General features: G+C 41.2%; 1 protein-coding gene across 3 annotated transcripts in view; it reads right to left on the reverse strand.

Moving 5' to 3' along the window:
• Window positions 1–540: 540 nt before the first annotated feature.
• ENPP2 (ectonucleotide pyrophosphatase/phosphodiesterase 2) overlaps window positions 541–23,953 on the reverse strand; it is a 119,799-nt gene continuing 96,386 nt past the window's right edge. For 2 of the 3 annotated variants that reach the window (XM_070748236.1, XM_070748235.1), the window contains exons 16-26: window positions 23,598–23,685; window positions 22,168–22,255; window positions 20,260–20,432; window positions 17,597–17,645; window positions 17,042–17,125; window positions 14,996–15,132; window positions 13,445–13,580; window positions 11,646–11,723; window positions 6,717–6,849; window positions 2,244–2,400; window positions 541–1,173 (exon numbers count right to left, since the gene is read on the reverse strand). In XM_070748236.1, the coding sequence (XP_070604337.1) occupies window positions 1,000–1,173; window positions 2,244–2,400; window positions 6,717–6,849; window positions 11,646–11,723; window positions 13,445–13,580; window positions 14,996–15,132; window positions 17,042–17,125; window positions 17,597–17,645; window positions 20,260–20,432; window positions 22,168–22,255; window positions 23,598–23,685 (1,297 nt within the window). In that variant the 3' untranslated portion in view covers window positions 541–999. The remainder of the gene's footprint in view (window positions 1,174–2,243; window positions 2,401–6,716; window positions 6,850–11,645; window positions 11,724–13,444; window positions 13,581–14,995; window positions 15,133–17,041; window positions 17,126–17,596; window positions 17,646–20,259; window positions 20,433–22,167; window positions 22,256–23,597; window positions 23,686–23,953) is intronic. The other variant, XM_070748237.1, reaches the window with a different exon arrangement.

Consider the following 23,953-nt stretch of genomic DNA (forward strand, 5'->3'; position numbering starts at 1 on the left):
CAACTGAGAGATTATTATCAAAGAAAATGAGGCCACCTGTGGTTGGGTGGGGCTGTGGTCATTAGTGAGGCTGCTATAAATAGCAGCCTGTGGGTTTGGCCATTGTGGAGGATTATCTGATCGTGGTGTTTCGTGACTGCTTTACTGACTTTGACCTGTTGTGTGCTGATTTTCCCCCGCTTTGAAACTAACCCAGAGCAAAGTGTGTTTCACTTTGTGAAAGAAGAAGGACTGTGAATTGCCTCACAGCTGCAAGCTAAGTATCACAGAACTGATAAGGGACTTGTACAAATTACCAGTTTGTTTGGAGACGAGTGCTCTTTGCTATACCAAAAGAGGGCTTAGTTTAAGTGACTTTTCATTATAAAGAACATTGTTTTGAATTTTCAAACGTGTGTGTGTGTCTGAAATTTATATCTGTGAATTTTTGGGAGGAGTCTGCCAGAGAGCCCCGACAGAACACATACTTGTCTACAAAGGATCAACCTGAAAACACAGTGGGAAATAGTTTGCCATTGCGAAAGGAACATCAAATAAAGAAACCCCTAAATGTGTGGTTTTATTATATTTAAGTTTGTATTCTCTATGAAGCTTAAATATGTCTATCACATAGTTAACAATCATTGTCATTTTACATATATAATACACAATACAGGACTAAAAAAAAAAAGCATGGCACAAGGGAATGCGATAAAAGTTACATTTCCTCAACCAAAGTTAAGTGATTCTTCTGTGCCGTTTGAAGAAGCTTTGAACCAAGAGACTCTTTTTAAAGCTGCTGCACATCAGGAGCTCTTAAAAAAAAAAAAAAAGACCAAAAACATATGTTTTACATTAAAGATTCAAAACACAACAGACACCGATTTAATATTTTTAAAGATTTGTTGCAAGATTAAAAATACACTAATAATTTTAATGTCCTGTTTCAAATTAATAAATATAATATAAAAATATACAGCACTTCATGAGAGGATGGGTGGGCTGAATTTTAGGAGAAAGTTAAATTTCACTTTCAAATGTATGCAAGTATGTTTTTAAAGATAGGATTTCTGAATAGTTTCGACTGGTCTTCCGATAGAAGTCTAAGCCGGTAAGTTGTTCGATATCCCGTACTCTCGCCGTGTGCATTTTCAAGAGCTCTTCGACCCACCGGGATTCATCTTCAGAAGAATTCTGGAAAGGGGAAAAAAAACTTTTTTAAAAATAATATTTAATGATTGGATTTATAGGTTGCCCCTCTCTGAGGACTCGAGGCAGCTTACAGCATATAAAAGAAAACAATATAATACCATGTCCTAAATCCACTTAATCTAAAATCCCCAATTATTAAAAATCAGGCATTCCTACTTGTTCTGCCTGGCCTCGAGCCACCCAGGAACAAAGTAATAAATCAAATACACACACGCAGACTTGGAAAAATAAAGCCAGGGTTGTTTTTTATATTCAGAAAACTGCAAACCATGGAGTTTCAGAGCAATGCTAGTTTAAGAATAATAATTTATTAGATTTGTATGCCAAGAAGTCAATAGGTCAGAGTTAATTACTCCAGTCAGTGCAGGAGCCTTTCAGGCTTACGTCAGCCAGAAATAACTCACAACTGGAATGTTAGAATGTCCAGAAATCCACAGCAAACAGCAAATCACAATTCATCAAACTTTCTTCAAAGCCGAACAATAGACTCCCACACAGGTCTCTCCAACCCTCCCCTTTTTCAAGATTGCAGCAGCGTTATTAATTCTAATCACCTGTGACATATCATTTGTTTCTGCATTTGCGCAGCTGCTCTTGTCTTCCCAGCATTCTCCGCACCCAAGCATTCATAATAGGATTGTTCATTAACTTTTCCCTTTCTGATTCAGATGAAATGCTGGCTGGAGATGTAACTGACTCCATTCCCCTCTCTGTCTCTCCAGTCCCTTCCTGCTCCATTTCTCTCCCTGTCTCTCCTTCTGGTTCACTGTCTGATTCGGCCTCCAGCCAGACAGGTCTTCTGTGAACAGACAGCTCCCACTCATCTGCATCAAAATCAGCAGCCACAGGAGCTGGCCTGAAGCCAACCCCAACACCACTAAGACCACAAACATACATAGCATTAATCAGTCAGGGGGCTAGAATCTAATAACCCCAAGCCTGGCGGCATAGAACTGTTTAACATGGTTAAAAAAAAACCTTTTGAAGACATTGGGTCAGATGTTGGCACTTTGGTGCCAAGCACAAGTCAACGGGAATAAGTTGGAACTTACATTGCAGCTTTCATCATTGTCAGGCCTATGGGGGAAAATATAGGCCAAAACTGAAAGAGGTCCGTCACACTTGTCAGCAGGCTGAGTGAAGTCTAAACAACTTGTGATGATGCTATAGTAATGAGTTGGAACCGGGATCGAACTTCCTTCCACATACCTAGAAGATAAAGATTTTTGATCTTTTTACAAATGTGTCTTAAGGGAGATTCCCTCACCACTCTCAAACTATTCACTACGACTGCATTACTATTAGTCTTCTCATGGTCCCCATCACCCATCTCCTCCCACTTATTTATTTATTTATTTATTCATTCATTCATTCATTCAATTTTTTATGCCACCCTTCTCCTTAGACCCAGGGCGGCTTACAACATGTTAGCAATAGCACTTTTTAACAGAGCCAGCCTATTGCCCCACAATCCGGGTCCTCATTTTACCCACATCGGAGGATGGAAGGCTGAGTCAACCTTGAGCCCATGATGAGATTTGAACCGCTGACCTGCAGATCTATCAGCCAACTTCAGTGGCCTGCTCTACAGCACTCTACCTGCTGCGCCACCTCGGCTCTTTTGACTGTATGACTGTAATTTGTTGCTTGTATCCTTACAATTTATATTAATATTGATTGGTTCCTGATTGCTTATTTGTACCCTATGACAATCACTAAGTGTTGTAACTCATGATTCTTGACAAATGTAACTTTTATGTACACTGAGTGCATATGCACCAATGACAAATTCCTTGTGTGTCCAATCATGCTTGGCCAATAAAGGATTCTATAAGGCAGCACAAGTTCTGAGAAAATGATGTACCACTGATTTTTTTTTAGTTTTAAATCAATCAGGAGTGTCCAAACATAGCAACTTTAAGACTTAGGGACTTCGACTCTCGGAATTCCCCAGGTAGCAATGCATTGCTGCCTGGGGAATTCTGGGAATTGGCATACATACGTTGTAAATAGTCAAGTTTGGGCACGCCTAAAATCAATTAATTCAACCGGGGGAAAGGAATCCTCAATCTGAGTATTGTATTGGCAGTTCTGTGTTAGCAAAAACTTCAGAAGAGAAGGATTTAGGGGTAGTGATTTCTGACAGTCTCAAAATGGGTGAGCAGTGTGGTCGGGCGGTAGGAAAAGCAAGTAGGATGTTGGCTGCATAGCTAGAGGTATAACAAGCAGGAAGAGGGAGATTGTGATCCCCTTATATAGAGCGCTGGTGACCACATTTGGAATACTGTGTTCAGTTCTGGAGCCCTCACCTACAGAAAGATATTGACAAAATTGAACGGGTCCAAAGACGGGCTACAAGAATGGTGGAAAGTCTTAAGCATAAAACATACCAGGAAAGACTTCATGAACTCAATCTGTATAGTCTGGACATTTAAATATGTTAAGGGGTTAAATAAGGTTCAGAAGGGAAGTGTTTTTAATAGGAAAGTGAACACAAGAACAAGGGGACACAATCTGAAGTTAGTTGGGGGAAAGATCAAAAGCAACATGAGAAAATTTTATTTTACTGAAAGAGTAGTAGATCCTTGGAACAAACTTCCAGCAGACGTGGTTGGTAAATCCACAATAACTGAATTTAAACATGCCTGGGATAAACATAGATCCATCCTAAGATAAAATACAGGAAATAGTATAAAGGCAGATTAGATGGACTAGGAGGTCTTTTTCTGTCGTCAGTCTTCTATGTTTCTATGTCTTTTTGGACAAAAAAATTCCTTACCTAGCAGGTCATAATGAGAGGGACAAAATAGCCCCACAGAAAGGAGGGGGTCAAGCTATATTCCAAAGCACCTGAAGGCCAACAAGGAATAATGGATGGAAATTGATCAAGGAGGGGTTTCACCTAGAAATAAGGAGGAACTTTTTGACAGTGACACCAATGGAACAGCTTCCCTTCGGAAGTTGTGGGAGTTTCATCACTTGAGATTTTCAAGAAGAGATAGGACTGCAATTTCTCAGAAGTGGTGTAGGATCTCCTGCTTGAGCAGAGGGCTGAACTAGATGACCTACAAGGTTCCTTCCAACTCTGTTAATCTGTTATTTGTTAAAAAATTACTCTTTAATGTTGTGGTTAGCTCTGGCCCAGCTCCTGCCCCAAGGACTGTGGATGTGGGGGAGATATCCACATGCTGCAGGCCTGTTTTGCCCCCCCCCCCCGGTGGAATCTGATGATGAAGGCTCCTCTGACCAAGAAGACATGAGTGACAGGGAGGAGGAGAGTGTGGCAGACAGCTCAGAAGGAGATCAATTATCTAGCTCCTCCTTGGATTCAGAACAAGAGTTAATGATACAGCCACGCATGCGGAGAGCGATGCATAGGCAGCAACAACTGAGAGATTATTATCAAAGAAAATGAGGCCACCTGTGGTTGGGTGGGGCTGTGGTAATTAGTGAGGCTGCTGTAAATAGCAACCTGTGGGTTTGGCCATTGTGGAGGATTATCTGATCGTTGTGTTTCGTGACTGCTTTACTGACTTTGACTTTTTGTGTGCTGATTTTTCCCCGCTTTGAAACTAAACCAGAGCAAAGTGTGTTTCACTTTGTGAAAGAAGAAGGACTGTGAATTGCCTCACAGCTGCAAGCTAAGTATCACAGAACTGATAAGGGACTTGTACAAATTACCAGGTTGTTTGGAGACGAGTGCTCTTCGCTATACCAAAAGAGGGCTTAGTTTAAGTGAATTTTCATTATAAAGAACATTGTTTTGAATTTTCAAACGTGTGTGTGTCTGAAATTTTTACCTGTGAATTTTTGGAAGGAGTCTACCAGAGAGCCCGACAGAACATTTAATATCTATAAAGTGTGTTTAAAAAACATTTACAAGGAGAAAATAGAAAAAAAATATTAACACACAACTATTGTAACAAACACTTCAATATCCTTTCTAAAGTAGCAGGTAAATCAAGCAGAGTGATTTTGGATTCATTTATCCAACCCACCAAAAGGCTTGGTTTGAGGGCATTTAGCCAGATAACGTTCCTGGATAAATCACAGGGTCTAGGAACAGATACAAAAGAAATTGCAGTCTCCTAGCCAAACATTCTGTAGCATGGATTACAACTCATGGAGAGGAGTTGCCAGTTAGTACTGACAAAGTTGGGCCAGATAGATGAATGATCTGGGTTGTATTAAAATTTGTTTCCAATGCCAATAATTTCAAATATAAAAGACTGGATTTCAGACATGCCTGATTTAGCCAATTTTGAGAAAAGCGTAGGTACTCTTAATTCAGAAAATTATTTTTCCCTTTCGAAAAAAAAGAAATCTTGAACAGGCTGGGTGAACTTTGAAATTTATGTTTTCCTCTCTAAATTTACCAAATGTCTGGTTTGATTGCATTGCTACTGCCATGGGAAGTGAGAGGTGGGAGTTTTTAATGATTTATTATTTATTTATCAATTTGACTTCTATGCTGCCCAATCCCAATGGGACTCAGTCTATCCAGAGCAAAGGGAGCGTTTCTTTTCTCTGGGCGCTGGCAGAGGCTTACTCCCTCTCCAAGCGTCCAGAGAAAGGAAAACGCTTTGTTCGCTCTGGACTACCAAAGCTTCCTTAAGCGTCACAGAAAGGCTCCTCTGGCAGCCCAGAAAAGCCCGAGATGGCCGGGATTAAAGGGGGAATGGCAGGAAACTGGCCGGGCCTTTGTGCAGTTCTCAAATTTCCTGGGAAATTTTTCCGGGCTCGGGTTCTTAAGTATAAAATGGTTCTTAAGAAGAGGCAAAAAATCTTGAACACCTGGCTCTTATCTAAAAAAGTTCTTAAGTAGAGGCATTCTTAAGTAGAGGTACCACTGTACATTATTTGAATTGTCAGGAACGTGTGTGTAAATTTTGTGTTTCTACAGACAGATAGCGTAGCTGCAGCAGTGTTTCGAAATGGCGTAAGTGATGTATGTTACAAGCAGCGTGTCGTCATTGAATTTCTCACTGCAGAGAAAGAAACTGTTGGGAACATTCACAAACATTTGCGTACAGTTTATGGAGAACCCACAATCAACAGAAGTACGGTTAGTCGCTGGGCAGAGAGGGTGAGGCCATTAGAAGACGGTTCTGCAAATTTCCAAGTCTTTGTGACCAGAAAAAGAAGTGGTACCGACAGGGCATACACACCCTTGTGTCTTGCTAGAGGAAGACCGTAGAACGGGACAGAGATTACATGGAAAAATAGGGAGTGTAGAAGAAACATCATTCTTTCTTGTGTGTAAATTTCATTGTGCTCATTGTTGATAAATGTAGTGCATTACTTTCTGGGCAACCCTCGTTTTATAACCACCAACCCAAGCTACTAATATTCAAAAACATTTCAAATTCTCCTCAGTTTAGGTTGCTTCTCTCCTTGATTAGTTTGTAGCCATCGCTTCTTTGTCCTTCTGGGTTAGCTGTTATTTATATATTTCTTTTCCTTTCTCTTTAGTGATTATTCATTTTTATCTTACGTATGCTTGTTTAATAGTAGTGGATCCTTACAGTTTGATTTTGTCTGGGGTGTCATGCAAACCATCGAAGTCATAGTCAAAGATCGGTCCACTAATCACGTTGACTCCGTTCCGTTCAATGGCGTATCTCTTCACCAAAATCCTCTGGAAATAATTCCAGACCTCTGTAGATGTACAAAAACAAAAAAAAGGCAAAAAAGATTATCCTAAAAACCATCAGAGAAGCGTTAAATCACAACACACACACCCCCCCCACACACACACACACTATTCTCTGCGTAAAGACTTGGAATGCTTGGCTGCATAGCTAGAGGTATAACAAGCAGGAAGAGAGAGATTGTGATCCCGCTGTATAGAGCGCATTTGGAATACTGTGTTCAGTTCTGGAGACCTCATCTACAAAAAGATATTGATAAAATTGAACGGGTCCAAAGATGGGCTACAAAAATGGTGGAAAGTCTTAAGCATAAAACTTATCAGGAAAGACTTCATGAACTCAATCTGTATAGTCTGGAGGACAGAAGGAAAAGGGGGGACATGATCGAAACATTTAAATATGTTAAAGGATTAAATAAGGTTAAGGAGGGAAGTGTTTTTAATAGGAAAGTGAACACAGAACAAGGGGGCACAATCTGAAGTTAGTAGGGGGAAAGATCAGAAGCAACATGAGAAAATATTATTTGACTGAAAGAGTAGTAGATCCTTGGAACAAACTTCTGGCAGACGTGGTTGGTAAATCCACAGTAAATGAATTTAAACATGCCTGGAATAAACATACTGTATATCCATTGTAAGATAAAATACAGGAAATAGTATAAGGGCAGACTTAGATGGACCATGAGGTCTTTTTTCTGAGGTCAATCTTCTATGTTTCTATGTTTCTAAGACCTTACATTGCCACTCACAGACGTGCAGAAGGACATAGAAATACTAGTAATAAGCCCACACTTTTATTTTATCAGATTTATAAATTCACTCACACACCATAACTCCATAACAATGCCAGGCAGCTTACACCAATAAAAACATTGTGTAAAAAAACCCTGAAAGAACATCTGGAAAGTCCACAAAACATTCATCCTAATATACATAGTCCATAAAAGGCCTGCCACCCACCGAGCAAGACCACCATGCCTTCAAGTCCATTTCAATGAGCCCAGGGTAGGGATCATAGGATCTCTGCAGGGGGGTGGGATACTTTCCCAGGGGATAGGCACTCGGACAGAGGAAGGTTCACTTCCCTAGTCCTATCAGACGATGTTGTTTAATCAATGGGAACTACAGCAAACCTGTTGTGAGCTGCCCTGAGTCTTAGGAAAAGGGCGGCATAGAAATCTAATTAATAAATAAATACCATTCATGATAGCACTTAAGAGCAGTGGTTCTCAACCTTTCTAATTTATTTATTTATTTATTTATTATTTATTATTTGGATTTGTATGCCGCCCCTCTCCGAAAACTCGGGGCGGCTCACAACAAGTGAAAAGACAATCCAATACATAATCCAATTTAATTAAAATATTATAAATTTAAGAAAAACCTCTATACTAACATACACACATACAAGCATACCATATATAAATTCAACGTGCCCAGGGGAAGATGTTTAGTTTCCCCATGCCTGACGGCAAAGGTGGGTTTTGAGGAGTTTACGGAAGGCAGGAAGAGTAGGGGCAGTTCTGATCTCCGGGGGGAGTTGGTTCCCGAGAGTCGGTGCCGCCACAGAGAAGGCTCTCCCCCTGGGGCCCGCCAACCGACATTGTTTAGTTGACGGGACCCGGAGAAGACCCACTCTGTGGGACCTAATCGGTCGCTGGGATTCGTGCGGCAGGAGGCGGTCTCGGAGATATTCTGGTCCAGTGCCATGAAGGGCTTTAAAGGTCATAACCAACACTTTGAATTGTGACCGGAAACTGATTGGCAGCCAATGCAGACTGCGGAGTGATGGTGAAACATGGGCATACCTGGGTAGGCCCATGACTGCTCTCGCAGCTGCATTCTGCACGATCTGAAGTTTCCGAACACTTTTCAAAGGTAGCCCCATGTAGAGAGCATTACAGTAGTCGAACCTCGAGGTGATGAGGGCATGAGTGACTGTGAGCAATGAGTCCCGGTCCAGATAGGGCCGCAACTGGTGCACCAGGCGGACCTGGGCAAACGCCCCCCTCGCCACAGCTGAAAGATGGTTCTCTAATGTGAGCTGTGGATCGAGCAGGACGCCCAAGTTGCGGACCCTCTCTGAGGGGGTCAGTAATCCCCCCCCCAGGGTAATGGGCGGACAGATGGGATTGTCCTTGGGAGGCAAAACCCACAGCCACTCCGTCTTATCCGGGTTGAGCTTGAGTCTGTTGACACCCCTTCCTTGTGTTGTGGTGACCCCCAACCATAAGTCTAGCGCCACTTCTCCCAACAGAATTTTAAGCTGATTGGCAGGAAGGTCAGAGGGACACCCCCACTGTCAACGCCTGATTGGTCGGATTGTAAAAATATGTTCCAAGGTGCCAGAATATAAGCTTTAGTTCCTAACACCATGGGAAATTTGCTTTTTGTCTTAGGCGACCCCTGTGAAATGGTCGTTCGACCCCCAAAGGGGTCCCAATGCCCAGCTGAGAATCACTGACTTTGAGGATGGACAGAAGCTAAAGTCTATCAAGTAACTAGAATTGAAACGAGGACTTAAGGCTTCTGTTATAGAATGAAGGACCTTAATGTCTATGGCGATTCTCAAAGTCCGGAAGGTATTTTTACAAAAGGCAGTCAGATTTTCTTGGCTTTTCCCCTCAAAAACAATCACTTCTCATCCAAGAAGCTTCATTAATTCTTCTTGAGAAGTACGCTGCTTTCTGAAAAGCACCTTTTTCAATTAAAATATTGAATAAAATATATAAAATGAAGAACAAACTCTGTTACAGATAATCCCCGATTCATGAGGATTACAGTCTGGGACCAGAGTAAATTGGTGTATTGTAAATTGCAAGTCATCATGGGACTTTACTAGCAGTCCTTAATTTACTACTGTAGTGGAGCTTGCACATTAGAGTTGTAACAGTTGTAAAACTGTTCTGTGTTAGCAAAAACTTCAGAAGAGAAGGATTTATGGGTAGTGATTTCTGACAGTCTCAAAATGGGTGAGCAGTGTGGTCGGGCGGTAGGAAAAGCAAGTAGGATGCTTGGCTGCATAGCTAGAGGTATAACAAGCAGGAAGAGGGAGATTGTGATCCCCTTATATAGAGCGCTGGTGAGACCACATTTGGAGTACTGTGTTCAGTTCTGGAGACCTCACCTACAAAAAGATATTGACAAAATTGAACGGGTCCAAAGACGGGCTACAAGAATGGTGGAAGGTCTTAAGCATAAAACGTATCAGGAAAGACTTCATGAACTCAATCTATAGAGTCTGGAGGACAGAAGGAAAAGGGGGACATGATCGAAACATTTAAATATGTTAAAGGGTTAAATAAGGTTCAGGAGGGAAGTGTTTTTAATAGGAAAGTGAACACAAGAACAAGGGGACACAATCTGAAGTTAGTTGGGGGAAAGATCAAAAGCAACGTGAGAAAATATTATTTCACTGAAAGAGTAGTAGATCCTTGGAACAAACTTCCAGCACACGTGGTTGGTAAATCCACAGTAACTGAATTTAAACATGCCTGGGATAAACATATATCCATTGTAAGATAAAATACAGGAAATAGTATAAGGGCAGACTAGATGGACCATGAGGTTTTTTTCTGCCGTCAGTCTTCTATGCTTCTATGTTTCTGCCACAAAATATTAGCTATGTATTCAAAATTAGGCCTAATATTAAAGACAGGGATTTACTCACAACAAACAGAGGAGTATGAACAAAAGAACTAAGAGCCCTTCAGTGGCTGGCACTGCTGTGCAGACTGAACAAATATCACATTGTTCTTCTCATACAAAAGCAGTTGAGCTGGAGCAGTATTACATTACCTATACTAACAATGATGGTACTGGCTTCTCATTTTCTTAATTATTATTATTTTTAATTAAAAATAAAACTTTATTTGTAAAACACAAAACACAAACAACAAAACACATATCCCAAAAAAATTAAAATAAAAGTTGGACAATATGTGACATGCCTGTAATCTCTTTGTGATTATACTTTCAGTCATTTAAATTAGGTAGATAATGCCTTTCAGCCTCCTTATATTTTAAGGAACTAAGAGAATAGAATAGAACAGAATGGAATGGGAGGGGAGGAGAAGAGAGGCAAAGAGGAGAGGGAAGAGGGAAGGGAAAGGAAGAAAAGAGAAAAATGATTCATAAAATCATACACCATAATGTACTCCCTGTCAGTGACTACTTCACCTTTAACAACAACAACACAAGAGCACGTAATCGATACAAACTGAATGTAAATCGCTCAAAACTTGACTGCAGAAAATACGATTTCAGCAATATCGTTGTCACCGCCTGGAACTCATTACCTGACTCTGTTGTTGGCAGAGGCTAGCAACCCCAAAATCTTCAACCTTACATTATCTACAATTGACCTCTCCCCTTTTCTAAGAGGTATGTAAGGGGCGTGCATAAGTGCACTGATGTGCCTAATGTCCCTGTCGTACTGTCTTATTATCCTTTCTATTACTACGTTCTACTTATGTTATGTTAATATGTACTATAATACTATACTTGTTTGACACATAAATAAATAAATAAATAAATAAATAAATAAATAAAAGAAGGGAAGAGAAGAGAAGGGAAGGGAAGGGAAGAGAAGAGAGAAAATATATTCTAATAGAAATAGCCGTTTGGCTGGCTACCCAGTTCTGTGATTCCACTGTTGTTTGAAAATAATCTACCGTAATTGAACATTCATCGGGGTGTAACACAAGTTCTTGGCTTCTCCAAAGCAAAATTTAGAACTATTTTTATTTATTCACCAACATCTGCACACCCTTCTGCCTCAATCATTCGAAAACCATGTACTTACTTTTGAAAGCAGGGTACATAGGAATGACATTTGTTATCATGAAAGCATCATATTTTGTTTCTACCGAGGAACTGAGTTCTGAAAATTAAAAAAAATATATTAAGATGTTTTTATGACATGCCAGAATTAATTACTACTGGTAAACTTCAGGATTCATGCAAAGACTAGTTCTAGATAGTAACCAAGGACTGGTGGAGATCATATTCTTAGAAGAACATAGAATAATTGGGTTGGAAGAGGGCTTGGACAGTGGTGGGTTGTAAATAACTTTGCTACTGGTATGTGTGCATGCTTGTGCAAGTGTGCGACGGTTCTCTGCATGCGCAGAAGCATCTCAAGCAGGTGAGCGGAATGTCCTGGGTGGGTGGGCGGAGCATCCTGGGCAGGTGAGTGGAGCATCCTGGGTGGGTGGGCGGAATCTCCCACTGCCAGGGCTACTAGTTCCAAACCAGGAGCAACCCACCACTGGCTTGGAGATCTTAGAACATAAGAACATAAAAAAAGCCCTGCTGAATCAGGCCAAAGCCCATCGAGTCCAGCATTCTGTGTCACACAGTGGCCCACCAAATTGTACATGGGGATCTTGAGCAGAAAGAGAAGGCACGACCCTCCCTTTCCCTCGACCCCCAACAAATGGTACTCAAGGGAATCCTGCCTGCCTCAACCAACATAGAGGCGGCACATGGACATCCGTTTCAATAACCACTGATACACTTGGCACCCATGAATCTGTCTAATCCTGCCTTGAAGCTATCCAGGCTGACAGCTGTCATGACCTCCACCCATTACTTTTTGTCCTGTCTTTTGGTGCTTGGGAGAATAGGCTGACCACCAGTTCTCTGTGACAGCCCCTTAAGTATTAGAAGATTGCTATCTTATCATTTCTGGTCCTTCTCTTTGCTAGACTAGGCATCAAGAGCAGGTTCCAGATTCTGCTACTGTCGGTTCACTCAGGAATGTGCCACGCAAACAGGGGTGGGCTATTGCCCGGACTGGGGGGGGGGGGAACGCAGTGCGGTAGTAAAAATGGAGCGCTACCCCAGAGCACCCAATTTGCACTGAAAGATGTTGAAAGAAAATGCATAAGCCACACCCATAGTGTGGTAGTAAAAAAATTGGTAGCCCTTCGCTGCACGCAAGCATGCACAGTATTTTTTTTAAAAAAACCTCTGCACATGCACAGAAGCGAAAAACAAGACGGTATCACCTATGGTGCTGCCAAGAGAACTGGCTCAGGGTCGTGGCAGGCCTGGGTTGCTGCAAGTTCCAGTGACTCAGGCCGCCAAGTTACTAAGGGTTCTATAGAACCCTTAGGAACCCAACTCTGCTCAATCGTTCATCATAATAGTTTAGCTTTCAGTCCCCCTATCAACTTTGATTAGAGGTTTCAGCATGTGAAGAAACCATCTGGGCCAAAGACACTTAAGTTGAAGCCAGATTGTTGGGGGCAATAGGCTGTAAAAGCACTATGAAGCGGTATATAAGTCTAAATGCTATTGCTACTCCCTGCCTCCTTGACCCAAGTAACATGGAATTGGCATGTTAACTCTCAAAAACAATGCAAGCAAAAGAAACACATTCTCTTTGTGTTCAACATCTATTTTGCATTGGAAAAATTGGAATTGGAAATTGCGGAGAATTATTTATAGCTCAGGTTGTGGATTTAGGCAGAGGGTTGTCCTCCGAGCTTGCTGCTTGGCTCCCAATTTGAGAAATATCAAATTTGATATTTCTCTTGCTCTTGATTTTTATGCCAAGAATATATAAAAATTGACCAGGCGTCCCACACATCAGCTTACGCGGAGGAAACAGGAATCCGTAAGACATTTGTCTATCCACTCTGTACGCGGTACAACTCTGGCTGTTGCTTGGAGAAATACGCAAATCAGGCCTTACACAATTGCTCACTTGGTCTGGGACACCAGACATCTCGGCCTGCATCAAAAGAAAAAAGATAGACAGGTGACATATGAATCAATGTATTTTTTGGGGTATTCATATTGTATACTTGTATTATATTCTGCAGGAGTGTCAAACCCAATTTCATTGGGGACCGCATCAGAGTTGTGTTTAACTTCGAGGGTCGTGGGGTCATGGCCATGGTCATGGTGTGTGATCATGGTGTGTATGACACAGAACTCTTGTTGGGGGCACAGGTGGTGGCCATGTGCTAAGGCAAGACTTCCCTAACATTCTTCCTCATTATAATCTCCTTCCTTCCTTCCTTCCTTCCCTCCTTCCTTCTCTTTCCTTCTTCATTCTTTTTTCTTCCCTCCCCTCTTTCCTTACTTTTCCTTCCTTGCTCTCTTCCCATCTTTCCTTTATTTCCCTTTGTCTTTCCTTTTTCCCTGTCTCCTTTCCTGCCCCTTCATGCATGCTCAAATGCAAAAGGAGAAACATTTCTCCTTTTGTTTTGTTTTTGGTTTGTTTTGCTAGCCCTCTGCTAGTGAAAATGGATAATAGGAGGTGCGGGGCCTCCCATGACCCATTTTCAGCCCAGACAGCCACCTGCAGCAAAAACAGAGCTCCATTTTTGCTAGCAAGAGGCACCATGGGCTGGTAAACCTTTGCTGTTTCCAGCCCAGGCCCACAGGCCAGATCTAAACACCGCAAGGACCAGATTCAGCCTGTGGGTTTGGAGTTTGACACCCCTGATATATTGGTAGTCTTCACCTAACGGATATTTGGATATTTAGATGGATGGATGGACGGAGAGAGATACAGATACAGATATTTAGATATTTAGATATTTAGATAGGTAGGTAGGTAGATTTTATTTATCTATCTATCTATCTATCTATCTATCTATCTATCTATCTATCTATCTATCTATCTATTTATTAGATTTCTATGCCGCCCCTCTCCGTAGACTCGGGGCGGCTCACAGCAAGGTAGATAGATAGACAGATAGATAGATAGATAGATAGATAGATAGATAGATAGATAGATAGATAGATAGATGATGGATGATGGATGGTTGGGTAGGTAGGTAGGTAGAGATATAGAGATATATCATTTACATTCCAAGAGTTAAAGGGAAAATAACCAGCACTCCCTCCTTCAATTTTTCTCAAAAACAATCCCCTTGTGAAGCAGTCTGATTGGTTCTAAGTGATCTCGTGAGCTTTTGTGGCTCAAAATGGACTTGGACCATTTCCCTGATCCTAGTCTATCATCCTAACAATGACTGGTTCATTCAACCCTCTTTCTCATTCCTGAAATGTATATAGAGGCAAACGACATACATTGAAAGCTGACTATGCTGAACAGAGGCTGGATAAACTGAGGATGCTACACCCCACCCCTAGCCCCCACCCCTACTGGAACAAAGAACAGGCAACCTTACTGACCTGTTTTGAAAAAGTGTAAGATGTCCAGAGAGGCATCTGGAATGTTTCGCTGTAGCCACTTTCAAAGTCATGATGATGCAAGAGGCTGTACTTTGTACGAAAGAGAACCGCTGGGCGGCCATAAAGGAGATGCTTTTCTGTAAATTAAAGACAACAGGAGAGGAACAATGAAGCTTCAGGACATAATTTTATCAAAGCCATTTTACAAAACTCTACAATAAAAACCGATCCGTGTGTTCTTCCCCTGAACCCAGCCCAGCCCCACTGTACTACAAAGAAGATTTAATGCCGTGCTATGAAGAGCTGATACAGAAAGTAAGAATAAATGGGGAGGTCTTTAGTCTCCATCTTTCTGATGACATGATTTCACTAAATTACCTTTACAATTTAGATTTGAATTAACAAGTTTGAGACTTTTTAATTTGATTCAACAGCAAGTATGGGTTCATTTACTAGAGGAGTATTGAAGGCAGCCAAAATTTACATAACCACTAGATGGTGACAAAGAGATGCAAAGAGTCTCTTTGGTTCCACCTTGTGGTTGTCTAGGTTTTTGCAGTTCAGATTGGTAACCATGAGTTTGTAAAACCTGAGAAAGAAGTAGAGTCAACTGTTAGTGACTGTTGTAACAGAATATAAAAAATAATTTGTGTCCAAATCTACATAACATCATAAAAGAAATAACAGAAGCAGAGATGCTGACTTTAAGAGAAAAAAAGTATATCTAACATTTATATAGATGCAGGTTTTAGGAACAGAGCGTTTTAAATCTATCATACAAACATTGAAGGTTCCAATAATACTTTTGTCAGACAATACAGTCAAGCATAATCTTGCTTTTTGACTTTTAACTAATATTAACTGCCATAAATACAGTGAATAGCAGTGGTATATTAAAAAAATAGAATTGGTCGATGTAAAAATGCAAAAAAAGGGGAGAAGAAAGTAATTGATGTCTGAGCTACATATGAAGCTGTTTATAGTCTGCAAACATGTACTATTGTGATGGAACACAGTTTGGAGTCTGAAGAGGGAGGGGTTGTTTCCCAGAGGTCAAAGAGGCACGGACCTTGGAATGTCTGATAGGCAGGAAGAGAACTAAGATAGTAGCTCCCTAGCAGTTCACAGAATCTATCAAAAGTTATGCAGATACAGTGTTACCTCTACCTAAGAACGTCTCTACTTAAGAACTTTTCTAGATAAGAATCGGGTGTTCAAGATTGTTTTGCCTCTTCTCAAGCACCATTGTCCACTTACAAACCTGAGCCTCCGAAACTGTAACCGGAAACGGCAGGGAGAAGCCTCTGTGGGGCCTCTCTAGGAATCTCCTGGGAGGAAACAGGGCTGGAAAAGGTGGGGAGAAACCTCTGTGGGGCCTCTCTAGGAATCTCCTGGGAGGAAACAGGTCCAGAAAAGGTGGGGAGAAGCCTCCATGGGGCCTCTCTAGTAATCTTCTGAGAGGAAACAGGGCTGAAAAGGTAGGCAGAAGCCTCCATGGGGCCTCTCTAGGAATCTCCTGGGAGGAAACAGGGCCAGAAAAAGCGAGAAGAAGCCTCCATGGGACCTTTCTAGAAATAATCTCATTATTTGCCTTTACATTGATTCCTATGGGAAAAATTGCTTCTTCCTACAAACTTTTCTACTTAAGAACCTGGTCACAGAACGAATTAAGTTCGTAAGTAGAGGTACCACTGTAGTTGCTTTAGTCTGTCAAGATTCTGTCTGTAGGCGAACAACAATAAACTACTCAGAAGCAATACCACATGGGGGGTTTTTTGGCTCTCGGGGACTGACAGAAATGGGTCATATGACACCCATAACTGCTAAATACATTCCACCAAAACTTGCTGGGAGGATGAATTCTCTATTTCCACATTTTTTAACTCGGACCATCCAAACCTGCTTTTCTTCAGAATGGGATACAGGATCCTTGGTAAATGGAAAATAAAAGAAAGATCAACTAGGCAGTCTTTAGATTAACGAAGCTAGAGATAATTTAAGATATTGTACGCGGTAAAAAAGAAAAGCCAAGTCAAGTAAGGTTACCTGGTGGCGGGACGCATCCATCCTCAGGTAATACATTCTCAGGGTCGTTGGTATAAAATCCTTCTCCTCCTGTGTAGGTTCTCGCTGTTGAATAATATCTTAAATTATAACATCTTAATTTAGGCCCAGCTTTAATATAAAGACTGCATAGTGGATCTCTCACTGAATTTGCACCAAGTGGATTTTGAGCCAATTCAACAAGAGATGGGAAAACAGGATGGAAAAGAGCTCATAGGTAAGTATAGTTAGAACAGCTGGTTGAAAGGAGGCGTTAGTTTATTATTGGATTAACCTGCAAAAGCAATTCACTGATTTAAATGTATTTTGCACATGTTGTTAGAAACCATTAAATTGCTTTTGCAATTCCGTTCATCACATGTTAGCTACTAAAGCGCTTAAAACCTCATCACACCAATGAAATGCAGAAATTTAAAAAAACACCATCAGATTGATTTTATTATGATTTAGAATGCATAATTATAGAGAGAGGCCCACACACCAGTAACATGATTGCCAATAATCAGTCTTTTATCGGACTTTCTATTGGATCCTTACCTTCTGTTCCTTTGGTATAAGGACGTCGACTCAGTTCATCCAACCTATTCTATTTAAAACAAAAACATACACAATTAAAAATTATCTTATTTCTATCTTTTTATTTATTTATTCATTCATTCATTCATTCATTCATTCAATTATTATGCCGCCCTTCTCCTTAGACTCAGGGCGGCTTACAATATGTTAGCAATAGCACTTTTTAACAGAGCCAGCCTATTGCCCCCACAATCTGGGTCCTCATTTTACCCACTTCGGAAGGATGGAAGGCTGAGTCAACCTTGAGCCGGTGATAAGATTTGAACCGCTGACTTTCAGATCTACAGTCAGCTTCAGTGGCCTGAAGTACAGCACTCTACCTGCTGCGCCACCCCGGCTCTATTATCTTATTTATTATCTATTATCTTACTTCTATTATCTGATGAAGCCAATTGGGTCCTATTAAAAGAGCTACTGGTAACTTTTTCTTTTAACTGAAAGGGATGCTCAACTTCTGCAATCAGGCAGATCAAAAGGGGTTTTCAGGAACACTTGGTCCTGGTAGTCAGAGAGGGATTTCACACAACCTCTCCAAGGAAGTTTGGGTTGAATGGGTTTCAGCGAAAATTGCCAAAATCTCGCTCTCGCGCATCTCCTCGTGCAAGATTTCACACGCGCCTGCAACAACCTCAGAAGGCACACTGGTAGGAGGTAAGTTGAGTGGCCCATCGCTGTCTACGCATGATGCGTCTGGCCCAGGACCTACCAGTTATATGTCAAAGGTGCATGGAATGTTGTTACTTTTCCACTGAAGTGGTTCCTATTTATCTACTTGCATTCGCATGCTTTAGAACTGCTAGGTAGGCAGGTGCTGAGGCAAAGAATGGGAGCTTCCCCCATTGCATGGCACTTGGGTCTCGAATCCAGGCTGTGAGCTTTCCAGCTGACAAGCTCAGCATCTTTAACTGAGCGGAGCCATCATGTCCCATTCAGATAAGTACAGTAGTACCTCTACCTAAGAATGCCTCTACTTACGAATTTTTCTGGATAAGAACTGGGTGTTCAAGATTTTTTTGCCTCTTCTCAAGAACCATTTTCCACTTATAAACGTGAGCCTCTGAAACTGTAACCGGAAAAGGCAGGGAGAAGCCTCCGTGGGGCCTCTCTAGGAATCTCCTGGGAGGAAACAGGGCTGGAAAAGGCAGGGAGAAGCCTCTGTGGGGCCTCTCTAGAAATCTCCTGGGAGGAAATGGCCAGAAAAGGTGGGGAGAAGCCTCCGTGGGGCCTCTCTAGAAATCTCCTGGGAGGAAACGGGCAGAAAAAGGTGGGGAGAAGCCTCCGTGGGGCCTCTCTAGGAATCTCCTGGGAGGAAACAGGGCTGGAAAAAGCCAGGGAGAAGCCTCCATGGGGCCTCTCTAGGAATCTCCTGGGAGGAAACAGGGCCGGAAAAGGCAGGGAGAAGCCTCTGTGGGGCCTCTCTAAGAATCTCCTGGGAGGAAACAGGGCCAGAAAAGGCGGGGAGAAGCCTCCGTGGGGCCTCTCTAAGAATCTCCTGAGAGGAAACAGGGCCAGAAAAGGTGGGGAGAAGCCTCTGTGGGGCCTCTCTAAGAATCTCCTGAGAGGAAACAGGGCCAGAAAAGGTGGGGAGAAGCCTCCATGGGGCCTCTCTAAGAATCTCCTGAGAGGAAACAGGGCCAGAAAAGGTGGGGAGAAGCCTCCGTGGGACCTGTCTAAGAATCTCCTGGGAGGAAACAGGGCCAGAAAAGGTGGGGAGAAGCCTCCGTGGGGCCTCTCTAAGAATCTCCTGGGAGTAAACAGGGCCAGAAAGGGCGAGGAGAAACCTCCGTGGGGCCTTTCTAGGAATCTCCTGGGAGTTTGTAAGTAGAGGTACCACTGCACATCATATAATATAGCCTATGCCCGAATTGGCAGATGAAAATCCACAGCATGCTGACATCATATAATGGATACTGACACTAGACCAGTTACTTCACTTACCTCTGGAATAGAAACATCTACTTATTTTCACTATAGTTTACACAGTCAGATTCTGTTCATTCATTCAGCTCATGCACCCCTAGGCAACGATCAACATTTACATGCCCTTCAAAAGGGACAATCAATCCCCCCCCCAAAAAACCCCCCCCAAAATTACCAGCAATTAACACCCAGACAAGCAGAGATTAACAGCAGGATTAATACTAAACCAACAATCAAGAAATATACAATCGACGAACTTCTAACACAGACAAACAAGCTATCAGTAAATGACCTAATCAAGGAATCATCAAGAACATTTCCACCAACACTTGTATATAAGAAGATAGCAAACCCCACTCCCTTTTAGCACTGATGAGGTTATCTAGTGTGGTAATGAGATGTCTGCAAGAAAACCACCATAGACCCCTCAGAGATCATCTTCATTTTGGACCATATAATCAGCAATAATGTGCTCTAAAGAAACATTCATTCAGAGACCAACTTTGAATTTGGCATTGTTTTCAAATGATGTTTCATTCTTACTATCAACAAGAAAGATGGATATTTTTCTCCAATTCTTGTAGTTGAAGTCCACATGTTTTAAAGTTGGCTCTGGATAGATATAATTCTTTTTTTTCCCCCTGGCTGGTTTAGAAACAATCCCCTTCGGCGCTTCCTGCTTCCAATGAATATCATGAGTTTACCTTATCGTCACAACTGCATCCCAGATCGTAGACAGATGTAGCTACTGTAGCTACTGAATGGAGAGGCCTTGTTACTTCCTCTGGCATGCGGGGTATGTAGGTACTGCTTCGGAGGAGGTGGTTTAAGCTTCCATGTGTCCCATTATTGGGAGCAGGCGTCAAATGAAGGAGATCTAGAACAGGATTAAAAATAGCATCTGTCATATATTCTGTAATTATGAGTGGAGAATTTTATATAATAGAATAGAATAGAATAGAAACATAGAAACATAGAAACACAGAAACATAGAAGACTGACGGCAGAAAAAGACCTCATGATCCATCTAGTCTGTCCTTATACTATTTTCTGTATTTTATCTTACAATGGATATATGGTTATCCCAGGCATGTTTAAATTCAGTTACTGTGGATTTACCAACAATATCTGCTGGAAGTTTGTTCCAAGGATCTACTACTCTTTCAGTAAAATAATATTTTCTCATGTTGCCTTTGATCTTTCCCCCAACTAACTTCAGATTGTGTCCCCTTGTTCTTGTGTTCACTTTCCTATTAAAAGCACTTCCCTCCTGAACCTTATTTAACCCTTTAACATATTTAAATGTTTCGATCATGTCCCCCCTTTTCCTTCTGTCCTCCAGACTATACAGATTGAGTTCATTAAGTCTTTCCTGATACGTTTTATGCTTAAGACCTTCCACCATTCTTGTAGCCTGTCTTTGGACCCGTTCAATTTTGTCAATATTTTTTTGTAGGTGAGGTCTCCAGAACAGAACACAGTATTCCAAATGTGGTCTGATCAGCACTCTATATAGCGGGATCATAATCTCCCTCTTCCTTTTATTGGCCAAGTGTGAATGAACACACAAGGAATGGACGCACAAGGAATTTGTCTTGGTGCATATGCTCTCAGCGTACATAAAAGAAAAAGATACATTTGTGCATATGCATATGTAAACACCAATACAGTAGTACCTCTAGATACGAGTTTAATTCGTTCCAGAAGGGAGCTTGTATGTCGAACAACTCGTATCTGGAACAAATGGCTTTAGACTTTGTTTTTCCCCTCCAAGATAACCAAAAGCAAGGATTCTTGCGCCACCTAGTGGACGCTCGGCTCGTATCCCGAATTTGAGCTCGGGTCTGGAACAGAAATTTCTCTCCCCTCATGGCTCGTACCTTGGAATACTCGCATGTGGAGCAGCTCGTATCTAGAGGTACTACTGTACAAGAATATGAGGTGAGGGTTAGGCAGGGTTACCTAACATATCTAAACTCTGAATCCTTGCAGAGAATTTAAATTTTATATGAATGACTTTCTTTCTTTCTTTCTTTCTTTCTTTCTTTCTCTTTCTCTCTTTCTTCCTTCTTCATTAATTCCTTTCTTTCCTTCCTAATTAATCAATCAATTAATTAATTAACTGCCCATCTTGCTGTTTGGGGCAACCTTAGGTGACTAATGGCAAGTTTGAAGGGCAGTTTAGATTTACTACCATTCCCAAGAGTTTTACTATACTCTGCCTTGACATCCAAAATATGAACCCATTTCTAAGAACTGAATTTACAGTTGAAATAAGGCTTGCTTTGTCAAATTTGGTATGTTTTGCTAACACTTCAAATTACTGGACAAGACAGTAGAAGCCCCATTTCTCCCATGGAGAAATTAATGTCGAAAGATTAATGCAGAAATTATTTTCTGCATTTAATTTGTTCTTTTCAATTCTTCCCAAAGGCTCTCAGCAACTTCAGGTAGTCCTGAATTCTGTTGGCTGCAGAAAATAAATTTAGGGTTTGGTCCTTCCCTTAAAATACCTTGCTACAGAAGGAAGGTAAATGAATCATAAGATAGTAACCAAAATAAAAGTTGAGGGGGGGGGGGGAACCAGTTTATTTTCTTTACAAATTACTTACCACACATAAGGTTGTACAGTTCAATATTTTCAAATGGAGGTACTTTTGTTTTGAATTTAAATGAAGGGCCATAGCCTAGAAAGACTGTCTAAGGGAGAGAGAAAACAGTAATATTAATGTTGTCAGCTGCTATGTGAATTTCTCTGTTGCTAAAATAAAATAAATCAAGACTAAAGTAAGGACCCTCCAGGGATTAGACCTTTTTCAAAACATGCTTTGTGGCTCTCCTTTTTTCAAGAATTGCTGAATCAGTTCACTGTTCCCAATTTTGTGTCAAGAGAGCAATTTTGTGTCAAGAGTTCTTTTGAAATATGAGTTGTGATCTTGCTGTGGGGTCCTTGGTGCTCTCTGAGCTTGGTTGTTTTCTCACAGCTGTTTCACCAAACTAGGTAGCATCATAGGTCCACCAGTTTGGCAATGAAACATCTGCAAGTTTGGTAATGAAACATCTGCAGGAAACCATCCAAGCTCAGAAGAGTACCAGTGATTCCACAGTTCAACCCTAAACTACAAATAATTCTATTTTCAATTCTCTTTTTCTTGTGGTCTTGTTTTTTATCTTGGTATTTTCTTTTTGTTTTGAGGTTTTTTCCCCTATTTATATTTTTTCCTGTTTTTATATTTTATTATGACTTCATTCTAAAACATTTCAGCATAAACCACCGGGAATATCCAAAATTGAACAAAATAAGCTGCAATAACACATCGTTAAGGTATTTTCTCATTACAACAATGCAATACGAATTTAATTTAATTCAATTTATTCGAATTTTATTCCGCCCAATCCTGTGAGACTCAGGGCGGCTTACAACAATATAAACAATACAATAATAAAAAAGAAGGCAAATATAAGCAATAGTTGTAAACCTATTATAGACACAAACTAAATAACCCCCTATAAAAACCCTATATCCAATCTAACAGCAACATACCAGGTCGAACATAATTTGGGCATGTCAGATGTTAAGATTCACGGCCCCCAGGCCTGTTGGCAAAGGCAGGTTTTGAAAGGCCAGTAGAGTAGGAGCAGTGTGAACATTGGGGTGGGTGGTGGATGGAGTTGCTTCCATAGAACCAGGGCAGCTACAGAAAAGGCCCTCCCCCGCGGTCCAACCTACATTGTTTAGTTGACGGGACCCGGAGGAGGCCGATTCTGTGTAATCTAATAAGTCTCTGGGAGGTATGTGGCAGGAGACGGTCCAGTAAATAGTCTGGCCCTGAGCCATGTAGGGCTTTATAGGTAATAACCAACAACTTGAATTGTGACTGGAAACTAATCAGAAGCCAGTGCAGCACGTGGAGTGTTGGTATTATATGGGAAGACTGAAGAAATGAGCCTTCTGATTAAAATATACATTTGTAAGTTATTATAAGTTATGTATACCGACAATGTTACTTTCTAATTACTCCAAGTAGTTTATTGCCCCTACCTGCATGCTGTTGATCTTGTTGTCATAGCCATGATCTCCATGAAAATAGCACTTCCCAGTTATTTTCTTAAATACATCTCCAGGCCTCCTAAAAACATTAAGAAGAATCTTGAATATACCAGCAGTTAATTTCTATAAACATTAAGGTTGAACTTTTAGTGGACTGAAGGAAAATACAGTGGTACCTCATGATACGAACTTAATTGGTTCCAGGAGGAGGTTCGTAAGGTGAAAAGTTCGTAAGACGAAACAATGTTTCCCATAGGAATCAATGTAAAAGCAAATAATGCGTGCAAATCCTTCAGGAAAATCCCAAACTTTAGAAGGGAGGCGAACAGAGGGCAGGGAGGAGCAGC

This window comes from Erythrolamprus reginae, chromosome 3, assembly GCF_031021105.1.
Source record: "Erythrolamprus reginae isolate rEryReg1 chromosome 3, rEryReg1.hap1, whole genome shotgun sequence".
NCBI lineage: Eukaryota > Metazoa > Chordata > Lepidosauria > Squamata > Dipsadidae > Erythrolamprus > Erythrolamprus reginae.